This window comes from Orbicella faveolata, unplaced genomic scaffold, assembly GCF_042242905.1.
Source record: "Orbicella faveolata isolate gen_17 unplaced genomic scaffold, um_ofav_v1 contig_25, whole genome shotgun sequence".
NCBI lineage: Eukaryota > Metazoa > Cnidaria > Anthozoa > Scleractinia > Merulinidae > Orbicella > Orbicella faveolata.
In genome coordinates, this window is record NW_028301553.1 from 28,889,303 (window position 1) to 28,911,500 (window position 22,198).

The window sequence follows — 22,198 nt, forward strand, 5'->3', positions numbered from 1 at the left end:
CGCGAAATTCGTGTTCGGCAAGAATAGATGGCGGTACTTGCGACCACGTGAGAACACGAACACTTTTGATCTTTTTCTGGCAACGATGACTGCGTTTGTAGAGGGATGGGACTTTTTAGAGACCCTTGGTGAAGGTGCTTATGGCGAGTAAGTGTTTCCTGTCTTGACGCTGTTGGGATTGTGATCAAATGCAAGCTTTTGGTTATGAATGACTGGACGAGTTCGATTTCGTTTTCCAAATATTTCTAGAGTGAAGCTAGCAGTGAACAGAGAAACGCAACAGGCGATTGCTGTAAAGATCATTGATCTAGAGAAAGCTGCTGATTGCTATGACAACGTCAGAAAGGAGGTTGGTGGCGTGAAGGTCGCTTGTGAAAGATGGATCAAACTGTACATTTTTTAACAAGCCCCTTTTGTTTACAGATTTGCATTCATCGAATGCTTCAAGATGTCCACGTTATTCGATTTTATGGACAGAGAACTGAAGGAAAGAAACAGTATCTGTTTCTAGAGTGCGCTGCTGGTGGAGAATTGTTTGATAGAATAGGTATTTAAATGTATTTATACCTTTGATTTTGAGTCGTTCAAATTCTCACCCTCCCCTCTCCCAAATTGCTGTTACATGAGACCCATTGAAGGGAAGGGTTGGGTTGGAGGGATGAAGGAGGCGGGGGGAGGGGGGGGGGGGGCGGGGGAATGGGCATAACTGCATGAAATAGTGAATAGTGGAAGTGTTTGATTGTTATTTTGTAGTCCACCATCCACTGTGCCAATTTTGACCTACCCTGTTCCTAGTCCCAAGGACAGGTTCTGGTAAGACGGAACACAGAATGTCCGGATTACCAAACCCAGTGTTGCAAACCTCTTGACCACGTAATTTCCATAAATAATAAATCAGGGGTTTCATTTAGGTGGGGGAGTGGGTGGGGGGGGGGGGGGGAGGGCTCTGGGCAAATTGCCCGGCTGTGAGGATGATTTTGCCTGCCTGGTTTGACCATCTAGAGGAAAGTTTTTCTTATAAAGAAGTTCAGTTTAAAACATTTGCCTGACTGTGAAAACCAGTTGCTGAAAACCTTAATGAAACTCCTGATAATTTGTGTTCCCTCAACACTGCATCAAACATGGGTCACTATAAAATATGCCTCTAAAACAACATATACCATTGTTATTGTCTCGTATGCTATGGTATCTCCTTCAACTAGCTGGGACATTCAAATGTGTAACAAAACATTCCATTAACAATGTCCTCCATAGAACCCGATGTTGGAATGCCGCAGCACCAGGCACAGCGTTACTTCAGGCAACTTATAGATGGAGTGGTAAGGGAATTTAACCAATTTAGATAGTTTTGCACAATACTGAGCAGGCAGTGGTACCACTCAGATACTGCTCATTAGCTTTTTATTTGAATGGTCACGCATTAGTGTGTGCATTGACACTTGTCTTACTGGTGCATAAGACAGTTTGTTGCATCCATTTGTTTAGGAGTACCTTCACAGACAAGGTGTGACCCACAGAGACATTAAACCTGAGAACCTTCTCTTGGATTCTGATGGTAAGATACATGGTTTTAAAAATACATCAGGTCACTAAAATTGCTGCAATTTTTACAAGAATTATTTTTGGATCATGTGTACTAAAGATATCTGTGGTTGAGTGCTGATCAATACCCTTGATTGACACCCTTCATCGAAACTTGATCAACACCTCGGTTGACACTCAATCAACACTCAATCAACATCTTGGTTGACAGTTGGACGAAAGTCGACTTACTTTCGTAGACAAGCCATTGAGTGTCAATCAATGATTAATTTTTGATTGAGATGTTGATCGAGTGTTGATTGACTGTTGATTGAGATGTCAGTCAAGTGTTGATCAAGGGTAGGTTGAGGTTATCGATTGACACTCGACTGCAAATGCCTTTAGTGTACATGATCTGAATTATTTTAAGATGATGGACTGTCATGAAGTAGATTTACTTATATGTCGATTGCTTTCTCTTGTTTACTGTAGATAATTTAAAGATCACTGATTTTGGCTTTTCAACTGTATTCCGCCACAAAGGCAAGGAACGCCCTCTGGGAAAATGTTGTGGAACCCCTCCATATGTTGCACCAGAGGTATAATAAAACATTAATAAAACTTTTAGTTGTTTGCTGTGTCCATTTCACAGTTCGGTGTTTTTTCATAGAGCCAAGCAAATGACAGTAAATTATGATAATCATAAACCTTAATTACAGAGTAATTTTTTTTTTTGTCTCTATGTTACATGTACTTTCTTGATACTTGTTCTGTTCCTTTGTAGGTTCTATCCAAAGGTGAATACAGAGCGGAGCCTGCAGACATATGGTCCTGTGGTATTGTCCTAGTTGCAATGTTGGCAGGAGGTAAATATATGATGACTGTTTGGAGCAAAACATCTAGGATATTTATGTACATAAAATGGAGAGTTTAATTTTGTAGTTTGATACATCCAGGGGTAAGGCTACCCCACCTTGATAGGATGCAGCAAGCTAGTCTGTTCCAGTTGTATTTTTGTGGACCAGTACCTATTTGTCATTTGTTGACCAGTACCTACCAGTACGCGAGTGTTTTACTGAAAAATAAACCATTCGTAAAATTTGTATGAAATGTCATCCTGGACTTGAATGGTATATTTTCCATATCTTCACTAATGAAGATATTGATGACTTCATTTCCTGCTTTTTCACAGTTGTTTGTGCAATTAACAGTCAGTTTGTCTATAATAATCAACATACATTTACATGGTAGCTTGAAGATATGAAAATTATTTATAAAATTACTTTCCACTGAACAGTTACTTATTTTTTGTTAAGACTTGTATGCATCCACAGTTGGGTGATTTGGTGCTGTCAGTCCCCAGTGGATAGCATTGTCCACCCTTTGGACAGCTATGGTCTGGATCCGATGTACATGCAATTATTGTCTTTGACTGAGAATACAACATAATGACAGTGCCTGAACTCAAAAGACCACAAACAGGATTTTTTTTAATTTGCAAGTGTTTTCTTTGCAAAGTAGGTTAGCCATAAGTAGATCTGCAAATATCTGACTTGATGTTTTTAACCATTACTTAGAACTTCCGTGGGATGAACCAACAAAGACAAACAAAGAGTACCTTGATTGGCTCAATAACAAAGTGAACAGGACACCATGGATCAAGATGGACTCTCAATCATTAGGTATGTATGATTCTGTTGTTTTCCAGATGATGTCCATGAAGCAGATAGAATCATACTTAAGCATGGCAGGTATGCAATGCGTGCACAGGGCAAAAGTGTACAAGCAGTTTGAATCCGTAGTACTAGGCTGTACTATCATTATCCAGTGTTAGTTATAAGCAAGTAACAAGAGCAGAAGGCACAATGCATGAATAAGCCTTTCTAGCTGTTGCCTTTGCATGTACTTCAGACTCTAATTCTTGGTGATGACCTGGCATTACAGTCACGCAATGCATGTTGATTGCCATGTGTGTAATTATAGTCCTATGTATGCACTGCAGACCTACGGTATTTGGTGATTCTGTAGGAAGGATGGGAAAGGAACAAATGAGGGGTTTAAGAATGTAAATATCCATTTCACTTCGCAGCATTCATTTTCTTTTGTGTCTGTGTAGCATTGCAATGATAATCAAGCCCAGTGGTAGACCTGGCTTAAGAAAATCATGTTCAGTTAAGCTATGACTTTTTATCTTCTAGACTTTATGAAGAAACTTCTCGTTGAAAATGCTAAACGGAGGCTCACAATACAACAAATAAAGAAAGAAAAATGGTTTTGCAGGTATTGTGTTAATTGTGTTCCATAACTTTGTATTGTTTTCTTTACTAAATAACATTTTCAATGAAGCAAATATAAGTTATTTGAAACAACTTTACATGATTTTTTTGGTCTCCAGAACATTATCATCAAGAAGTCAAAGAGATGGTAAGCATTTAAAATTTAGTCATGAATTGATTTCATTTGGTAAAACGTTGATTGTGCTGATATACAATGTACATTACGCATACCTAGATGTAAAAATAATGGTGTTTCCATTTAGGGTGTTCACCAGGAGACACACCCTCTGGAACAGCGCCATTTAAGAGAAGATGCACCGAGGCAGATGTCCTTTCCCCAGTACAACCTAGAAGAAACCGGTGAGTGCTTTACTCTGCTTTATAAAACACCTTGACCGATATATTTTATAATTCCTTTGTTTCTTATTTGTACTAAGCATCTTTCACTGTCACTGGGTGTTGTTTTAGGGATCACATTTCCGCATCTCAGCCAGAACCTCGGCGGCTGGACAGTGGAATTGACAGTGGTGCTTTGGAGGGTGTGGATGATGAAGGAACAGTGAATGGGTTATGTTTCTCGCAGCCTGTCCACCCTGATCACATGCTACTAAGCACACAGATGCAGTCTACACCTGGTGCATCACAGGTGAGGTTATTTTGTTTACAATACACTAAAATTAATTTTTGTTTGAACTAAGCTACTGGATGGTTAGCTGATGTGAGTAAGGAGATTGCAAGGCTAATGTTTTGCAGAGTGATACCAGAACATAACTAGCATTATAGCCATCTCATTTATAAGTTCATGTCAATGTAGTCGGGTTTTTTTTAAGGGCCAAGCAGCTGGCAAATTGACTGGCTGGGAGGAAGATTTTGACTGCCTGGTTTGACCATGTACATGTAGAGGAAATGTTTTCCTACAAAAAAGTTCAGATTAAAAACTTTTGCCCGCCCGTGAAAACTACATGTAGTTGCCCTCTTGCTGGAAATGTTAATGAAATCCATGTAGTGCTATGGGAGCCAATTAGGTGACCTTCATGTAATTTTAAGTTTAACAGACACCACATCAAGAGATTACTACATGTACATGTATGAGCTTTTAGCCTAACCTGGGACTTTGTGTTCTGTTCTTGGCAAGGACATTCAAATCTCAACGTGCTCTTCTCCATTCAGACTTGGAAGAGCAAATAATTTTTGTGGTGGGGGTGGAGGTAATACTCTGATGGACAAGCATCCCACCTAGGGAGGAAAACTCCTAAGCAGTAGCTTATAAGCTCTCAAATTGGAAATGACTTTTTTAAATCTGAACTTTCACATTTACCTTTCAGAATCCATTCCATAGACTAGTCAAGCGAATGACACGCTTTCACACAAAGAAAAGCGCAGACAAGACACTGTACAAGTTGAAAGCAGTCTTGGACACCCTTAAATATAATTTCACAGTAAACTCCCCTCGCCAAGTAAGATTCACTTTAGGAAGGTTTGTTTTCATCTTAGCTAATTAATTCCTGCTTAAAGGATTTACAGTTACTAATTGTGATTTAGAATTTAGTGATAGCTCAATAGACAAATGAATTTGATGAAACCAGGTGCCTGACTGCTACAAGTGTAATAATCAGTAGTCTAAAAAACCCACAGAAATGACAAAATTGTGAACCAATTTCATATTAGTTTTGTGAAGAAATGCATTGCTGTTCACAGACCCTCTGTTTGGGCTTGGGTTTGTCAAGATTTGAACAAGGCAAAATGCAGAGCAAAGAAAAATAACTTGAAGAAAAATAATTCACAGGAGAGAAAAACTGTCTGTGGACAGACTAAAGGGAGTTAGTGTTATTATTAGCAACAAGTGCAACACTAGAAAGATAAACTAATCAACTTCATTGTTCTTTAGGTCACAATATTCACCATGGACAGGCGGCGTAATAAACTGAGTATTAAAGTGAACCTTATTGACATGAGTCCTCTCATGGTGGACTTCAGATTATCCAAGGTAAATAACTTTGACTTGTTTGACTGTTTCCTAGAGTGGAGATATCTATGAACTGTAATGTAAGTTTAGGTAACAAGCTCACTAAATGCTGACTGATTTTTTCAGGGCGATGGGCTTGATTTCAAACGTCACTTCCTAAAGATAAAGGCCCAACTCAAGGACATCATAGACAGATAGTATCTTTTTGCAGTTACCATGGTTACCACACAAGGTACTGGTGTGTTCAAAGACTGTCTAGTGTCGCAGCAAACCGAACAATTTATGTAAGCAAAGAAGTATTAATTAATAACCAACCATGTTTTGTTAGTACAGTATATATACAAATACAAATTTTAAAGTTAAAGTAATTTAAGAACTCAAGGCAAAAAAGTTAAAAAAATATGGATGCCTTACTGTTGCTGTTAAAGATGAAAATTGTTTGTAAGTTCTAAACCATAATTTGTATAAAACAATGTAGTACACAGCATGCACTGTGAAACTAGTCGATGTTGGGCACTATAGTTGTATGTAGTAGCTAACTCATCTGTTAGTGTATAAAATGCAGTAGAACTGAAGGGTACACAAGATGGCCTTTCATTCTTGTTCGTCTTCCTTCCCCTGGTCTTCTGGCTGAGTTACAATAGCAGAACAGACACCCTTCATCTTGCCTGCAAGCAGGCTCTTTGTGGGGCAAGGGTGAAGAGCCTGCTTGTAGGCTACCCTTCGTCGTATACAGGGCTGTTATTATGGGCCATATGCTTGATGATCCCTTGAAGCTACAGGTAAACTTGCCTGTGTTGAATAAAATTCACCCAGGAAGCACCAAGTTTGTTACAGCTGAGAAGACCAAGACAATGGGTGACTCACAACTTAATGACAGTCCTAATGCATGTTCAAAGCATATGAATCAGCAATTAATAAACATTGAAAAAAGGTTATCAAAATAAGTAACATAAAGAAGATACAAAAGCTAAAAAAATGTATTCATTATTTTTCTAGTTATTAAATGTTCAGTATTCAACATTGCTGTTCATTGAATTCTAACTTAAAGTATATAATTATATTACTTGACATTAATTTACAAAATTAATAACACTGTCCACTTGAAAGTGAAGTGACCTCTATTGACCACAAAACCAAACCACCATAACAACAACTTGCAGAATGACAGACAATGTACCTCATTACAAATTTACTGACAAACACAAGCCTTGTTAACTTTCATCTTCTGGTTTAAATAATGTTCAATAAGCATTTTTTTGTTTCATGGTTTTCAATAACTTTGATGAAAACTAGCATCTTACAAAGACCAATAGTTCTGAAAGCCCTTTTTTTTAACAGTAGTTAATTTTCACTAAAACATAGATTTCTATGTTGTGTACAATAATAATTATTCTCCCTTTCAGCAGTTTTTACTGAATATTGGTAGAACAAAAACTTTCATAGGCAGTTTGTTTCACTTAGTTGTGAAAGTATTTTCATAACATCATAAAGGTACAGGTCATAAAAAGTTGACAATTCTTTCAAAAACAATGCAATTGTACTCAATGAAATATATTAATTTTTTTGTTCTTGATACCCTCATTGGTAACAAACAAACAAAAAAAATTGACAGTAAGAGTTATTGTAAAAATGTATAAAAGAACATGTATACATGTGTTTGCTTTCAGTATTATATCAATAATTGTTTGTAAAAAGCCATTGCATTTCTGTAGTCTAGTGCTGTTCTACATCATAAAAAAATCTCACAAGATGATAACGAATAATGAAGGCTACCATACTGCCACAAACCTGAAAACAAAAAAGATAAAAAATTGTTAGCTTGGAGCAAGCTGCTTTGACACAGAAGTCTTCATTATGACAATATCTTATCAATGTACATTTACATAGTTGTCTACACACTATACTGAAGAAAACACACACTTTGACTCTGATGACTGCAGAACAATAGGCTACTCTTGATGATCTTAAAATTCAACTTTATAGTGAGACCTACATGTAAGGACACAAACAAAGAATTGAACAAACATGCCTGTTCAATTTCATTTGCTAATTTCCTCGCTACCAACCTGAATTTTAACATAAAATTATCGAAAGAAGCTTACTATTTTACACTTCCACTTCCTTAGACAAAAAACACAATTCCCATTGATCATCAATCTGCCATCAAATAAAAAAAGTAAACCAAGATTTGCCCCAGGCATGCAAACTTTGTGAGCTGCTTGTCTGAAGGGCAAGCTGGTTTTTAAGTTAACTTAAATTAACACAAGTTTAAATTTAAACTTGCCTGTATTCCCAAAATGATCAAAGTCAATGTTCTTTCATGTAAAGGGCCCAGTATTTTGAGAACAAAGTTCAGCAAAGTTAAGTTATTGACACGAGTTGATTCCTTATCCTCTCCCACTCCCATTTCCACATGAACTAATTTTAGATGACTGAACAATGACAGAAAAAGTTTGCCAAGTGGACGGAGGTCAGAAGTTTTGAATGTTGTGTAACTCATTCCAATGAAGCCAGTTTCTGGGTTAAACCTAAAGAGATAAAAACAAATTTGCAATTAATTACAATAACCATAAAGTTCTGAAAATAATTGCCTCTTAAAAGAAGTACCAAAAAATTTCACTTCTCTTAGCAAATCCCGAAATAAGCAACTTTCCAAAGTTGAAGTTTGAGTCCTACCCTGGAACACTGTACTGTGTTCTTGAGCCAAGTACATGTACAGCTTACCGTGATTCTGCCTCTCTTCACCCAAGTGGTAATTTTTTTTTTTTAAATTCATTTGTTTTTGCCAAGTTTAATTTTTTTTCAATTTATCTCTACACTCACTCACTGTACATTTATATTTCTGTAATGTTCTCCATGCAGTAAGGCAGAGGATGGTATCTATCACAACAACAGATCTTAAAATTAAATGAAGTTAGCTTACTTTGGTAGTCGATGTCTTGGACAAGGAATGAAGCGAAATAGTTGAGGTGTGGAGTAGATAAAGTTGATGACTTGTGGAATAAAGAACAGTAGCATTGTTTTACTGAAGTGTCCTAAAATCCCAACCACTGCAAATGTCATGCCTGCAAAGTAGCAGAATGTGTCCCCTACAAACACTTCGGAGGGATACCTGAAGAAGAAGAAGATGATCAATAAAATTAATTGTAAAGGATTCCATATATTTATAATAATGGTTAAGAACATTTTGAAATCTAACATCTTGACTCTGAAGATGACTTCTGCTCAGGTTGTCGAAACGTCAGTCACCAACAAGTTCTCTTCAGAGTCAGTCTCACTAGGATCATGTTACAAACTAACATTTTGAGCCTGCCAATGAGCTATTTTTGTCCGAGTTTCACACACAGCTTTTACAGGAAAAGGACAAAGGAAGGACAATTTATATTAGCAAGGACAACAATTTGATGATGGTCGCTAGTGGACAGGGTCATGTATTCTATTCTTGACAAAAAACCCACAATAATGAAAACAAACGCTAGCAACTAAAGTGAGGTTAACTGTATCTGGTGGAAAGCACTGTCCATTGTTTGGAATGTGGTTGTGGTATGGAACTTGCAGAATACCAATGTGATCTTGTTAGGATGTACTTAGATCAAATAATATGAGAGTCAATGTTACATCTGATTTCTAAACACAGAGAAGAGAGATGAAAATATTTTTTTAAAATACATTTCCAAACATCTTGAAGGTCACCAAAGATACTCTGCTGCGCATCATATTTTTAACTCTCTTCTCGGCGTTTGTAAATGCGATGAAACATTGTCGGTTGCGTTTGATAAAATTACCTGAAACACTGTCTTGAGTGTTTATAATATCTTTTCAAGTGAAACTATGTAAAAGTAAGCTGTAGCTGGAGAATATGATCATAAAAATCTATGCAAAATCTTGTTAATAGGATTGAAGAAATTTTAGTCAAGGAATATAATTTGTGGCATCTGACACATTTGTTTAATCAACTCACCAGTTATAGTAGAGTAATGCTGAACATGCTGCAATGAAAGGCATCATGAAGTATGCAGAGAATAGATGAGCCTGCCAGCAACATGTTCCTTGCAGCTCAATAAAGTTAAACACCAGGATAGAGATGGCAATGATTAATGACTGTCCTGCTTCAACACCATTGATCCCTGACAAAATATTGATTGCATTTGTGCAGAACACGGCCAACATCCCCATGTAAACATAATAAAGTATTCCTGATGAAAAAGAAAAGAAAGAAATAGAAATAAAATAAAATAATAAAAACATGGTACAAGCAATGCTTTGACTAACAAAACTACAATGTGATCGCTGTGGGGGGAGGGGGGAGGAGGTCTCCAGTGTAAAGGGAGAAGAGATGTTCATTATCTCTTAGTGCTGTTTAAATTAATAGTAGAGGGGTGTTTCTCCTTGGCTAGCTAGACTTTGACACATTGATTGATACTAGGATGCTTTTTCATAACAAAGCAACACTACACACAAACAAACAAACAAAACTTTCACACTCTCTATGTACCTTGCTAGTTTTGATTTATCATACATGTACATGAAATCTTTCACATTTCTTCAAGAAGGCAACATCTAAAAATAATGGCAACTTTTAGGAAGCAAACGGAAGTTTGAACCTGTCTGGATTTGTCCCCTGTACCCATTTAATGAAGTCCAATTATTATTTTTTCATCTCTGATTCAAACTGGGGAGGGAATTATTTTGCACACAGGTTTGTCATTTTGAATAGACACTTCAACAGATGTTAAAAGAGCTAATTTTCTTACCTAAATCTAAACTAAATCCAAGGATAAACCTAAAAGGTTTAGGAACAATGATGTTTGTAACACCAATATTGACAAAGTAAACCACAAGAAGAGGAAGGGAAGCCATTGTGGGTAGAAGAAGCTTGTCTCTCCACTTGAGATCAAGAACATCATCGGCAAAGCCAAGGAAAATCATACAACAAATTGACAGCAGGCCAGCTATAAACATGACAAACTGTGTGCAGAACAAAAAGTTAACGTTAGATATAAATAGGGCTCGACACTAACGGTAGCCAACTAGTCACAGACTAGTAGAAATTTAGTTTTGGCTAGCAGGTTTTCGATTTCCACTAACCACTTTGGCTAGTCAACAAAGTGAAATTGGGTGAACTAGTTTGTCTCCTCCAAGGAAGACAAACACAAAATTTACACTTTTCTCGGAAACAAGGTCAGAATTTCATTGTTGACATAAATTATCATGGTACTGGGCATGTGGCGTTCAGCATGTATGCAAATTTAAGTTTGTCAACTTTTCGCTGGGTGGTACGTAAACGGGGAACTGAACATGTTACTTTTGTTGAAAGAAATATTTGACAAACAAGACAGCATTTTCTGAAAGCACACATCAATGCTCTTTTTTGTTACAAAATTTTTTCATGTGTAAAATAGTGTGGAACTGTAATGGGATAACATTTCATTTAGCATAACAATACATGGGTGATTTGTCGTTGTATGTATACTTACAAACTTACCACTACAGAAATAATTAGACAAGAAAGATTTATTCCTTCAACATTTAAACCAGCCATTTTTAGCAGTCAAATTTTGCCAACGACAGTTTACAGTATTGTTCAGATAGTTGTTTAGCTTTTGAAACATTTCTACGGCACCTGTCTGTGAAGAAGTCTCCAAAGTTTTTACAGTGACGTCTTGGGGGTCTCGATATTTTTCCAAGGAAGTCTCAGAGAAAAACAGATTCCTGAAAGTCTTTTCAGGAACTGGAACTTTTTTGAAACTAGTTTAAGTACAGTATACCGGTAATTACCAATGTTATGTATTAAAGAGAGTCACTTGTGTTGTGCTTGCAAACAATTGTAATTGGACCTACCTGAAATTTTCGTGGCATGTTAATTTTGCGAATTTCACAATTTAAAAGAAATTGCGAAATTAAAGTGACGTGAATAAGTAAGTGTTGGAAACATAACACATTATGTTACTGTTGACATATAGTACCGCTATTGCGTTTTTGTTACTTTTGACATTATTGTACCTTTGATAAAGTCAGTTTACTAAATTCAAAGACATGTTTAAGTAACATTGCGAAGGAAATAAATTTTGTGTTACTAAAAAATGCGAAGTTAAAGTGATTCAAAATACAAAATTTTAGCAAAGTGTCAAAGTGTCAAAAAACATGTGCACCCCCAAATCGTGAAATAAACGTGTCACGAAAATTTCATGAAATAATGTAGCCAACCACAACACTTGGCTAGTAAAAAAAGGTTTTGGTTAGTAACATCTAAGTTATCACTAGCCACTAGGCTAGTAAGTTGAAAAGTTAGTGTCGAGCCTTGTATAAAACAATATTAACTCATACTGAAACATTTCTGTACCCTGAAGTGACAATGGTAAGGGTAAGGGCTATTCTAATCCTAAAGGGATCATTGCTATAAAGAACTCTCAAAACCAAGTAGCCCATCAGGCCGGAGCTTATCCCGGTTTCTGTAGCATGAAGAGGGATATTTCTACCTCCCCCTCCCACCCTGTGGACTAGGGTCCCATCCAGCTGAGGAGAAGAAATACTTTGAGTCATTTAACACTACAGAAGGTTCCACGATATGCTCTGACATAAGTATAAATACTTTGGTGTGATGCAGACATATTTACCTACACCTAACCCTAGTTTATGACCTGCAGGTCTCAGATTATGTCATTCTTTACTAGCAGATTGAACTTACTTCGTGATGAGGAAAATCATAGTCGCCTTTCTCAAACCATATAGTGAGAAAAGGAAAGGGAATAAACAGAAACATTGCAATGAGAAATACTGCTCCAGTGACAACTCCAAGACCTTCTGGACTGAAAGAAACAAAGTTAACAAGTAGCAAGCAATGAACTTAATGGTCTAATAAATTGTTTCTAATTTATCACAGCCCAATCACATAATACTGTATGGGGTGCAAAAAAAAAAAAAAAAAAAAAAAAAGCAACAAAGATGCCTCTAAACTGTCCTTCGAACATTTTTAAAATCTCTCTGAAGCTGGCTACTCCTCGAGAAACATGATCGTTTTTTGGTATTACATTGTACTTTCCATCAAGAGAAGACTAAAAGTCGCTAAAATTGAGAACAGTGATCTTTTGCTTCAGTATCTTGGCTCTCCATGGGATCTTTTATTCATTCATACAATAAATATTATGTATATTTCCTGGTGCCATGTTTTGCTAATAGCAGAACTCCATGCTCCACTTCTAAACTACAATTAGTCCCTCTTTCGCTTGGTCCATTGTGTGTGACATGAAAGAAAGCCACAAGAAAAAATGGCCGTGAGAACTCCTGGGGGCGAGAAGCATACAAAAGGAGTACACATTTCTCGTCCCCAGGATATCACACGGCCATTTTTTTCTTGCGGTTTTCTTTCGCGTCACGCACGATGGACTAAGCAAAAGAGGGACTACCTGTAGTCTACTCCACAACATAAACACACATACAAACCACAATCTTGCACTTTGCTCTGATGAGGGGCTACTGCTTGAAATGCCAGCTTCACTAACTTAATACTTACATGTATATCAGATTCAAGTGGATAAATAGTTAAATGTTTTACTTACATGTAACTGCTGACGCAGCCCATCAGTTTCCTTAGAAATGAATACCGGTACCTTTCTTTGTGTATTAATTTTATGATTGTTACACAGGATTTATAAGCATGAGACATACTGAAGTACATCATGAGTTTGGGTGCATAGTGTACCAGTATATGATTGTGGCCGTGCTACAAGCTTCTTGCTGTAAACATTAACACCATTTTAAAGACCCTGTTGACCCATTTGTAGTTTCAAGATCTGGGCTGTTTGGTTTAGAATTTTCAAACCTTAAGCATTTGATGAGAACAGAATGCACCTTTGCACAGAATCAGAATGTGTTGCTATCTACAGGAAAAAGACCGTCATATAGTGCATTCCACCTAAATTAATAGATTACACCAGGCCCCGGTTGTTCGAAAACTGGATAACCCTATCCACCAAATAAATCACTATCCAATTGATAAGTGTTGACAAAGCAACCCACACTACCCACTGGATAGTGATTTATCTGCTGGATAGCGTTATCCGTCTTTTGAACAACCCTGATTGTTCAACATGTAATTTCTTGTTGCAATGTCAGTATGTTGTCAAACAGAAAGCTGACGAGAACAAATAAAAACATCAACATGGGAATAGTGTTATGGACTAACAAATTCCCAGAACTGACCAAAAAAACCAATCGATAAAGAGACTTAGCAATGATTTGGCTCAGATGCGAATTTCACATGAATGTGAATAGATTTGTTTTGATTATCAAGCTAAAGGTCAATACAGCTTCGTAAAATAATTAATATTTTATAAATGACGTGAATTCTACAAATAAAAATGGCTGAAACAGTAAACAGTAATGTCGACAGTGCAATATGTTCACACTATACTTAAAAATACAATTTTTGAGTAATCGTATGAATACAATTAAGGTCATTACATGGAGTTCAGGCCAAAATAGCGAATCACCATGACACACGATTCAAAAATCAGAATTAAAAAGCTTACGTATTACATAGTAGTCTCTAAACCTCTGCACACTGATTTCAGTTATTTAGGGTCGTTATTACTATATGGTAATACAAAACTCCACGAAATAAGTGAGCGAACTTACATCATCTCCTTGCTGTCTTTCTTGTTCATGTCTTTCCCAGCCAATCCAGCTTTGGCAAAAAGGCATTTCATGCCCGAGATCAACTTCAAAGCCACTACAAACACCACAGTGGACATAAAAAAATTTAAGACTAGAGGATATATCATTCTGTAGATCATTTTCGATTGTTTTTACAGATTATGGCGCTGGAAAAATCCCCTTCATAGCAAGGCAACTCGAAGCTCCTCGAAGCTCGTAAAGTCATGAAGATAACCGCTGACTGCAGATCTGAATGGACCGCGGCGAACAGACGCGGGAATGGCGCGAGATTCCCGCGTTTAAACGTCATAACTGTTTCTAAGCAACGAATTGACTGACAGGTCTGATTCTCGTACCTGATTGGTTAAAAAACCATCACGGCGGTCTTCTCGTCAATTTTTTTTTTGCGTTTTTCTGCAGGAGACACGCGATTGTTTTCTCCTTGAAAAGAAAAGAAAATATCCAAGGAAAATTATTTCTGAAGTTGTTCTGACCATCGAGATGGTCAAAGGCTTGCTTTCAAATCGTTTTTAGACGCGACGAGTTTAGCGTTTGAGCAATTTTAAGCGCACTCGTTACTTACAGAACTGTCAGAGAGTCGCGAAGAAACCTCGAACATGGCTGAACCTAGGACCATGCCGAACGGCAAGGATCGTCGCAAAAGTTCATTGAAAAGTGCGGGTAGCATCTCATTGGAACACGTTGCTGGCTCTAAAGCTGATAAACACAGAGGACGTAAAAGTATTGCCTCGCAATTTGCTCATCCACTAACTGGAGAAAATGTTAAGGAAAGACAGGTAAAGAAATTTGTAGGCTACAGAAAAAAAAAAGCTGTTTTAAACTTTTAGACTTCGACTTGTGCTGCATGTACCGCCACTCGTTACTTTATTTGCTTCAGTCTGGTAAGAAACGACAAAAGAACTTATTTTTCAATTCCAAAGTTCAACTTGGTATGAGATGAAACTCGTTTGCTTCAAAAGGATTCTGAATTTTTTTTTATTCAATGGAATTTATACCGTTTGTAGTTAAAAAATCTTTCTCTTTTGCTGCAGCAAAAAGCGAGGGAAAACCGTGAAGCTCGAAAAAGAATGATATCAGATGAGTACAGGTTTATTATGGGAATCGTTGGAAGCTATATAGATCTTGAAGTCTCTGCTGTTGAAGAATTTATTGTTGATTCGGATGAGGTAAGAAAAGTTTAACCAAATAATAATTAAGCTTAATTCATTCAGAGTTATTATATAAGAAAGCTTTATTTAACAAATTGACATGAGTTTTTAATGCGTCTGTCCTGTTATTAATCATGAGTTTCGTCATAACACTGTCAAAGTAAGTGGCGATAGCTGAGTGGACCTGCAGACTACTTTGACAATGTTATTGTTGATAACAGGACAGACGCATGAAAAACTCACGTCAATTTGATTTTTACATAACAAATTGTGAACTCGTCTGCTCTCGCTTGTCACTTCAAGATTGCAGAGATTATAAATTCACGTGTCTGTCCACTTATTGACAATGAAAATTAGGCAATGAGTGTGCAAGAATTTCTGCAGTTATTGTAAAAATTGTGTACTGACGGCAAAGCTGGCGCTGGAAAGGTAAGTTGGTCAAAAATAGTTTGTTATTTTATACAGGTCTTTATAAATCGATCAATGTAAAATGCAGACTGCAGACTGAGGGTAAAATGAAGACTGTAGACTTTTTATCTGAATTGTGCTACCATTTCCATCATCGAGAGCTAATCATAAACAGGTTTACCGTTACCACTCAATAATGTAAATAACACAACATATACTTAAAAAATCTGCAGTCAACAGTCTGCATTTTACCCTTGTTCTGCAGTCTGTACTTTACCCTCAGTGTGTATTTTACCCCCAGTCTGCAGTCTACGGTCTGTGTTTCGCATTGAAGGCTTTATAAATACAAAGACGACTACAACAACAGCAACAACAGCTACAACATTACAGCAACAAGCTTTAGCTCTTCACAAAAGCAACATGTATTCTTAATGGGCTCATTGGTCATTACCAGTTTGTCTGTTCTTGATTGATCTCTATTGCCTGTCCAATATTTTCCAAGCACTGGACAGGTTACTGCCTGTCCCAATTGATCTTGTAGGCTTACATCTTTCTTTTTCTTCCAACTTTCTTTTCCTTTCTTGTTTTTGAAGACTTCACATGTATGTAAGTACTCAGTAGGTTCTTGATCAGAAATTTAGGTCACGCTTGAAGGTTACCAAGGTCCAGTCCATGATCAAGAGATATCTTTCTTTACATCTTCACTTTTTAAGCCACTACCAGCTTTCAACTCAAGGTAAAGGAGGCTATCCATATTCAAAAAGAACTACCTTGCCTCAATCAGCAATTACACCATGTAAATCTAAAATTATCCTTTTAATTTACACCTTTTCACGTTCTGTTGTTACTATTTGTCTTAATTAGCATTTTTGCCTACTTATTATTCAACTTGCTTTGTAATCATTCATTCAACTGAAGATGACAGAAGTTCTGTCGAAACATGTCTTTTAAACTTAAAAAAGTGGTCGTTTTCCTTAAAATCTTTACATGTCTGCTGCTATCTAGAATCTTCACTTTTGTGATAAATATTTTACAATCCAGGCTTGTCAGGAATGTACCGAGATAACTAGCCCTTGGTCTTTTTTGTACCAACTAGGCTGTGTTTGGTCCTTTATACTGTCAAGAGCAAAGACCGATTATCTCCCAGTACAGCCCTTTTTCTTGGCTGAAATAAGATATATACATGTATGTATACATGTAACAAAATGTGTTGGGAGACCACTCAGATCTTGAGTACATATGGAGTTTCATACAGCTCTGTTTTGTAGGCTAACATAAAGTTAACCCACTCATCAGTTAGTTTCAATATACACTGAAGCCTACTAAAATACACGTCAACAGTATGGTCGTGCAAGACGCAATAAGCTGTTGCAACAGACTGTTACAAAACATCTTAAAAAACTGTTACAATCAATCGTTGAGTGTCCGAATGAACTTCTAAAATTTTAAAACTTATGCACATGCTACCTTGAACATGTCAATATTTTAAATGCCAGCATGCGCACGCTGTCAAAACGAAATGCAGTTAATTTATTATATCTAATAATGAACTTTCACCAATGCCAGCATTTGGAAATTAATTTGTTTGATTTGTTTAGTGTTGCCAGCTTCGGTTTAGTGATAATGAAATGCTTCTCAGTCGTGCGTAGGTTGCATCACTTAGTCAGGTTTGAGTAGGGTTCGGCAAGGATCTTCCATTTGATGGTGTAGTGTTGCTGTTTGCTTTTAAGCTGCCGGATGTGTTTGCAAAGTTCTATGTTGTTCTCGCGTGTTTTGTTGTTGAACAACACCTGATGGTTTCTAAACCTTGCTTAAGATTCAGTGGTTGTAAGCCCCATAAAAGTTTCAGTTTTGTATACAATGTAAGTATGTATTAATTTACATGCATCCATGTATTAATTCTCCAGGCAGTGTACCTGATAGACAGCTTTCTAAAGCCAAAAGGAAGGAGAACGTTGCTGTTCTTTTATCAGGAATTTGATCAGCAGGGGCTAAGCAGTAAGTTTACTCCTTCAAAAGCTAAACAGTGGACTGGTAATGTAAATCCTTATAACACACCTGTATGCTACAGCACCAGAATACATGTGAATTACATGTAACAGAATCTTCAGTAGGTAGCTCTCAGTGAATACCACAAGATGACTAGCCTTTGCTACCTTTTTAGGAAGAGGGAGAAAGTGGCTGGTTGCAATTAAATTTCATTACATTATAGCGAAATCATGTGATGTTTTTTTCCCATTACGGGAACCAGTGCCTCACAAGTACAAGTGTTGTTTATTGTCAGCTACTGAAGTGCGAGTTCGTTCAGTGCATGCTTCCAAGTCTGGTAAAGTGCTTCTGGTAACTGATGGATTGGAGGAGGGACTAACAGGGACTTTAGTGTACTGTGCCAAATCAGATGCCAACAAAGAACTAAAGATGAGAAACATTGGAGATGTACGTAATTACTAGAGGATATTATGATATAAGTATACTTTTTTGAAATCAAGTACCGAAGTTGAAGTAACCTTTCAATCAGTTTCAGTCATTAACAGTTTACTATGAATTCACAGGTGACTAATTCATTAAGGATGGTGCCTACTTTTGTTAGTGCGCACACGTTCTGTGCATCACGCAAGACATGATTTAAGCGCCATGCACGTGCTAGGATTGGCATTGACGTAATCAACTACGCTACCAAGCACATGACTAAAATGAAAGCAAAATTTTCCTGCTGTGACCGAATCAAGTTTAATGAACCTGTACTTTAAACAGGAACACCAGAAGAGCAGCATATCGCCAACCACTAACTTTTAACCTCTTCTAGCTGAAAACCTGGCTGTTATATGACGAAAATTATATTGAAATCCAACTGTTAACATGTTCCTGCCGATGACGTAGTGCGCACGCAAAACAAGCACGAGATACGCAAATGTTTGACTTACTGGGGAGGTGACAGGAAAAAATGTAACAGGCACCGTAAAAGTTTTCTAAAAAAATGAATAACTTTAAAAAACACGTAGCTATCCCTACATTTTATGCTATGAAATGGAAGTGGCAAGCCTATTCAACACGTGATTAGTTTCTGGTTGTGAGCAAGAGGTATTTAGACTGTATTTTAGCTGAACCAGAGGAAGGCTGTCAGAGACGCTAAGAGTGCTGTTGAAACGATTTTGTTATTAAAAACACACCAAAAATGTTTTTTATGTAACCATTAACCATGCAGTTCTAAGATCTTTATAAATGTGTTTGCCTTTCTGTATGTAAAGGCAAATTCTTCTATGAAGAAATATCCTTTTCTTCTTTTTTTTCAAAAAAATGCTGATGTCAGCATTTTTAATGAGATTCAAAGCTAATTATCTTGAAAAAGTGGGTGGCTACCCCCATTTTTTTGTGTGGATTCCAATAGCCCTTGCAAAGATCTACATTTTCTGTGTGGTCCTAACCTGGCGCAAAAACCTTTTGTTTAGTAGGCACCGTCCTTAAGTTGTATTATCTTTTAAACTTGCAAGGCAGAAGCCATCTTGGTTTTGTATATTTAGCCTGTCTGTTATATCTAAAAGTTTTATGTAATTATGTTAATGATATCTTAGTCAACCATTTTATGCAAAATGACCATATGTAATTTGCTTCCTTTGCTACCATGCATGTATATAGCTATGGCTGTGATATCTTTAGAAATGGGTCACCACAGTAGTAATTCCAGCCAATTTTGCCCTGGCAAATCAGGTCTACATGTAAAAGATTAAAACCTTGCTCAATGGAAGAGAAAATAGTCTTCAGTGAGTGACTTGAGTCCTCACAATTTTTTGGGCAATCTCAAACATTCGGTTAATTATTATTTACTTACACATGAAGTTTTATAAATTATGACTGATTTAAAAATCTGTTTCAGTCAGCCAGCTTCAAAACCAGAAGTTTCATTAACGCTTTCAGCAGGAAGGCAACTGGCTTTCACAGGCAGGCAAAAATTTTTGAACTGAACGTCTTTATGAATAAAACTTTCCCCTAGATAGTCAAACGGGGCGGGGAAAATCATCTTCACAGAAGATTAATTTGCCTGGTGCGCGACCCTAAACGAAACCCCTGGAAAATTGTGACTGACCTCATTTTTTTTTATTTAGGAAGCATGCTTTGGCATGATAAATGTAACAGAAGCAGGATCCCTCATCCCAGCCCTTAGATCACATCTTACTAAGATCTATTTACCGGCTATTAAAGCCATGTCCAGCTGGGGGGAACTTACACAGACTCCACAAGGAAAAAAAGCCAGGAAAGAATTTGTTGAGTCATTAGACAGCTTTGTTCATTTTATTGATGGTAAGACAAGAATATAACCATTCTTATAAAAATTTAGGAAGATAATAAGTAATCTATAACTTGGTAGCACAAGCTTTATTCTAAATAGTGTATGCCATTGACTGAATGTCTTTTTTGTTGTGCTACCTTCTTTAACCCTTCCAGTGAAGCAGTTTAAAACAAAGACATCCATTTCATGAAAAAGCTGGAGAAATTCTTAGTAATTCATTTGTGTTATTACTGTCAGGACAATTCCACTCTTTCATGTAAGTGTGGCCTTTCTTAGTTTTTTCCCCACTGATGCTGATCACACTAATTAATAATTTCTTTAGTTAAAACAAAGGAAATCAAAGCCTTGCTTGTCGTGTGGGCAGCTGAATTTAAAGCATATCTTTAAACATTTTGTTTCTCTATTTATTTCTAGTTTTGATTTTGAATTTCGAAGAAACATCGTGCACTCCAGGCAGAGTGTTATCTCATTTCCAAATACCTCAAAATTTATCAAAAATCATAATGTCTTGCTGCACATATTTTCAACTCTATTCTGAGTGCTTGGAGATGTGAAAGCATCCTGCTTTTTGTGTTTGAAATATTCTTTCAAACAGGTTTTTGAACAGAGGAATATATTCTGTTGACGTCAAATTCCAGATTAGGCCTATCAGCTCCTGTAAAGGGTGTTGAAAGTAATGGATACAAAATTGGTGATTAACCTGAAATATGCCTTTCAAACTTGAACAGATTGGCAATATTGAAGTATTTGAGATAATCAAAAGTATTCCATGTCATACAAGGCTTACAGTGAGAAATCTCACAAGGATTGTTGAGTAACATTGCTAGCCACCAGTTAGTTACCTTGTATGTATTTATGATACGTTTAGGAGCACATGCTTCAGTGAATGAAGCAATCAAGCTGCACCCTTGTGAAATAATTGATGTGAGTTCTCTGGAGGGGTCAGCAGACTATCAGGCCATAGCAAACAGTCCAGAATTACTGGCTGGACTGGATGAGCTGGTGCACGCCTGGTGCAAACAGATTGAACAGGTCAATTCTTCTTACTAAATTAACATCTGTCCTTTAACAGGTTAAGAGAATTCAAGATGCAGTACCTTTTCATTCCTGGCTTTACATGGCTGACACGAGGAGGCTGATGTTTAAACAATTATATTGTGAGGTCAAGATTTCTATCACATGCTAGTTGACGAGGGCTGTGCCCTCGTCAACGATCATGCGTATGTGCCGTCATCATTTCTCACACGCAGAAATTGAGAGCAAATGATCTCATTGTTTAAGTATAAATCGACTAGTCATTCAAAATTTTGTCTAAATCCTCCTCATAGACACTTAAAAAAATGCAAAGAGGCCGCCATTTGGTTAACAACCACCCACTGCCAGGCTACTCACATTCTCTACAACAAAACAGATATTGAGTAGCATAGCTAATAACAGAACAGCATTTGGAGTAACTGATTTATACTAATGGAAGTTAGATGAAGGTAACACTAACAATAATGGAACATCCACCCTGAAACTAAACCTTACCCTAACTATCCTAAAACTACCACTCCAAAACTTAACAGTTCAGTTATCCCTTAAATATTTCAATAAACTGGCATGGCTGTTCTTACGAACCTCAAAAGTTACTCCTTCCTTTCTTAGCTTTCAAGTGGTCTGAAATTGTCTGAAATTTCCAGCTCTGTCAAATATCAGAAAATTTCATGTTTATTTTAAACAGGTGCTAGCCGAGAGTGAGCAAATGAGGAGAGAAGCAGATGATACTGGACCTATGGCAGAACTGGAACATTGGAAGATGAGGATGGCCAAATTTAACTCACTGGTGGAGCAAATCAAGGGTGCTGACTGTAAAGCAGTGATAAGAATATTGCTTATTGCCAAGTCTAAAACACTTAAGGTAATCTGAATT

General features: G+C 37.0%; 3 protein-coding genes across 3 annotated transcripts in view; 2 read left to right on the top strand and 1 right to left on the bottom strand.

Annotated features, from left to right (window-relative positions):
- Nucleotides 1–4: 4 nt before the first annotated feature.
- LOC110041491 (serine/threonine-protein kinase Chk1-like) lies at nt 5–6,784 on the top strand. The gene is made up of 15 exons (XM_020746782.2): nt 5–147; nt 250–349; nt 424–547; nt 1,255–1,319; nt 1,486–1,555; nt 2,014–2,120; nt 2,306–2,387; nt 3,099–3,203; nt 3,720–3,801; nt 3,917–3,945; nt 4,061–4,157; nt 4,266–4,443; nt 5,123–5,254; nt 5,686–5,784; nt 5,890–6,784. The coding sequence occupies exons 1-15, from the start codon at nt 86–88 to the stop codon at nt 5,959–5,961; spliced, it is 1,404 nt and encodes a 467-aa protein (XP_020602441.2). The 5' UTR covers nt 5–85; the 3' UTR covers nt 5,962–6,784.
- On the bottom strand, nt 6,735–14,656 carry LOC110041493 (UDP-N-acetylglucosamine--dolichyl-phosphate N-acetylglucosaminephosphotransferase-like). Its single transcript, XM_089294968.1, has 7 exons — nt 14,404–14,656; nt 12,455–12,575; nt 10,521–10,734; nt 9,728–9,962; nt 8,690–8,878; nt 8,051–8,294; nt 6,735–7,554 (listed from the first exon to the last, which is right to left on the bottom strand). Exons 1-7 carry the CDS (start codon nt 14,559–14,561, stop codon nt 7,480–7,482), a joined length of 1,236 nt encoding a protein of 411 aa, XP_089151094.1. The 5' UTR covers nt 14,562–14,656; the 3' UTR covers nt 6,735–7,479.
- A 116-nt stretch (nt 14,657–14,772) lies between these two features.
- Nucleotides 14,773–22,198, top strand: part of LOC110041477 (dynein axonemal heavy chain 8-like) — a 65,990-nt gene continuing 58,564 nt past the window's right edge. The window contains exons 1-7 of the mRNA XM_089294967.1: nt 14,773–15,218; nt 15,474–15,608; nt 17,906–17,996; nt 18,283–18,434; nt 20,102–20,297; nt 21,155–21,318; nt 22,010–22,186. Coding sequence (XP_089151093.1) covers nt 15,039–15,218; nt 15,474–15,608; nt 17,906–17,996; nt 18,283–18,434; nt 20,102–20,297; nt 21,155–21,318; nt 22,010–22,186 — 1,095 coding nt within the window. The 5' untranslated portion in view covers nt 14,773–15,038. The remainder of the gene's footprint in view (nt 15,219–15,473; nt 15,609–17,905; nt 17,997–18,282; nt 18,435–20,101; nt 20,298–21,154; nt 21,319–22,009; nt 22,187–22,198) is intronic.

Excerpts from the sequence above, each read along its gene's own strand:
- LOC110041493 (XM_089294968.1), bottom strand. The coding sequence starts at position 14,561 with ATGATCTACAGAATGATATATCCTCTAGTCTTAAATTTTTTTATGTCC. Across the intron at positions 9,963-10,520 it reads TGGATTTAGTTTAGATTTAG|GAATACTTTATTATGTTTAC; the intron begins GTAAGAAAATTA and ends CTTTTTCATCAG. Across the intron at positions 8,879-9,727 it reads GCATTACTCTACTATAACTG|GTATCCCTCCGAAGTGTTTG; the intron begins GTGAGTTGATTA and ends CTTCTTCTTCAG.
- LOC110041491 (XM_020746782.2), top strand. The coding sequence starts at position 86 with ATGACTGCGTTTGTAGAGGGATGGGACTTTTTAGAGACCCTTGGTGAA. Across the intron at positions 148-249 it reads GGTGAAGGTGCTTATGGCGA|AGTGAAGCTAGCAGTGAACA; the intron begins GTAAGTGTTTCC and ends AAATATTTCTAG. Across the intron at positions 350-423 it reads ATGACAACGTCAGAAAGGAG|ATTTGCATTCATCGAATGCT; the intron begins GTTGGTGGCGTG and ends TTTTGTTTACAG.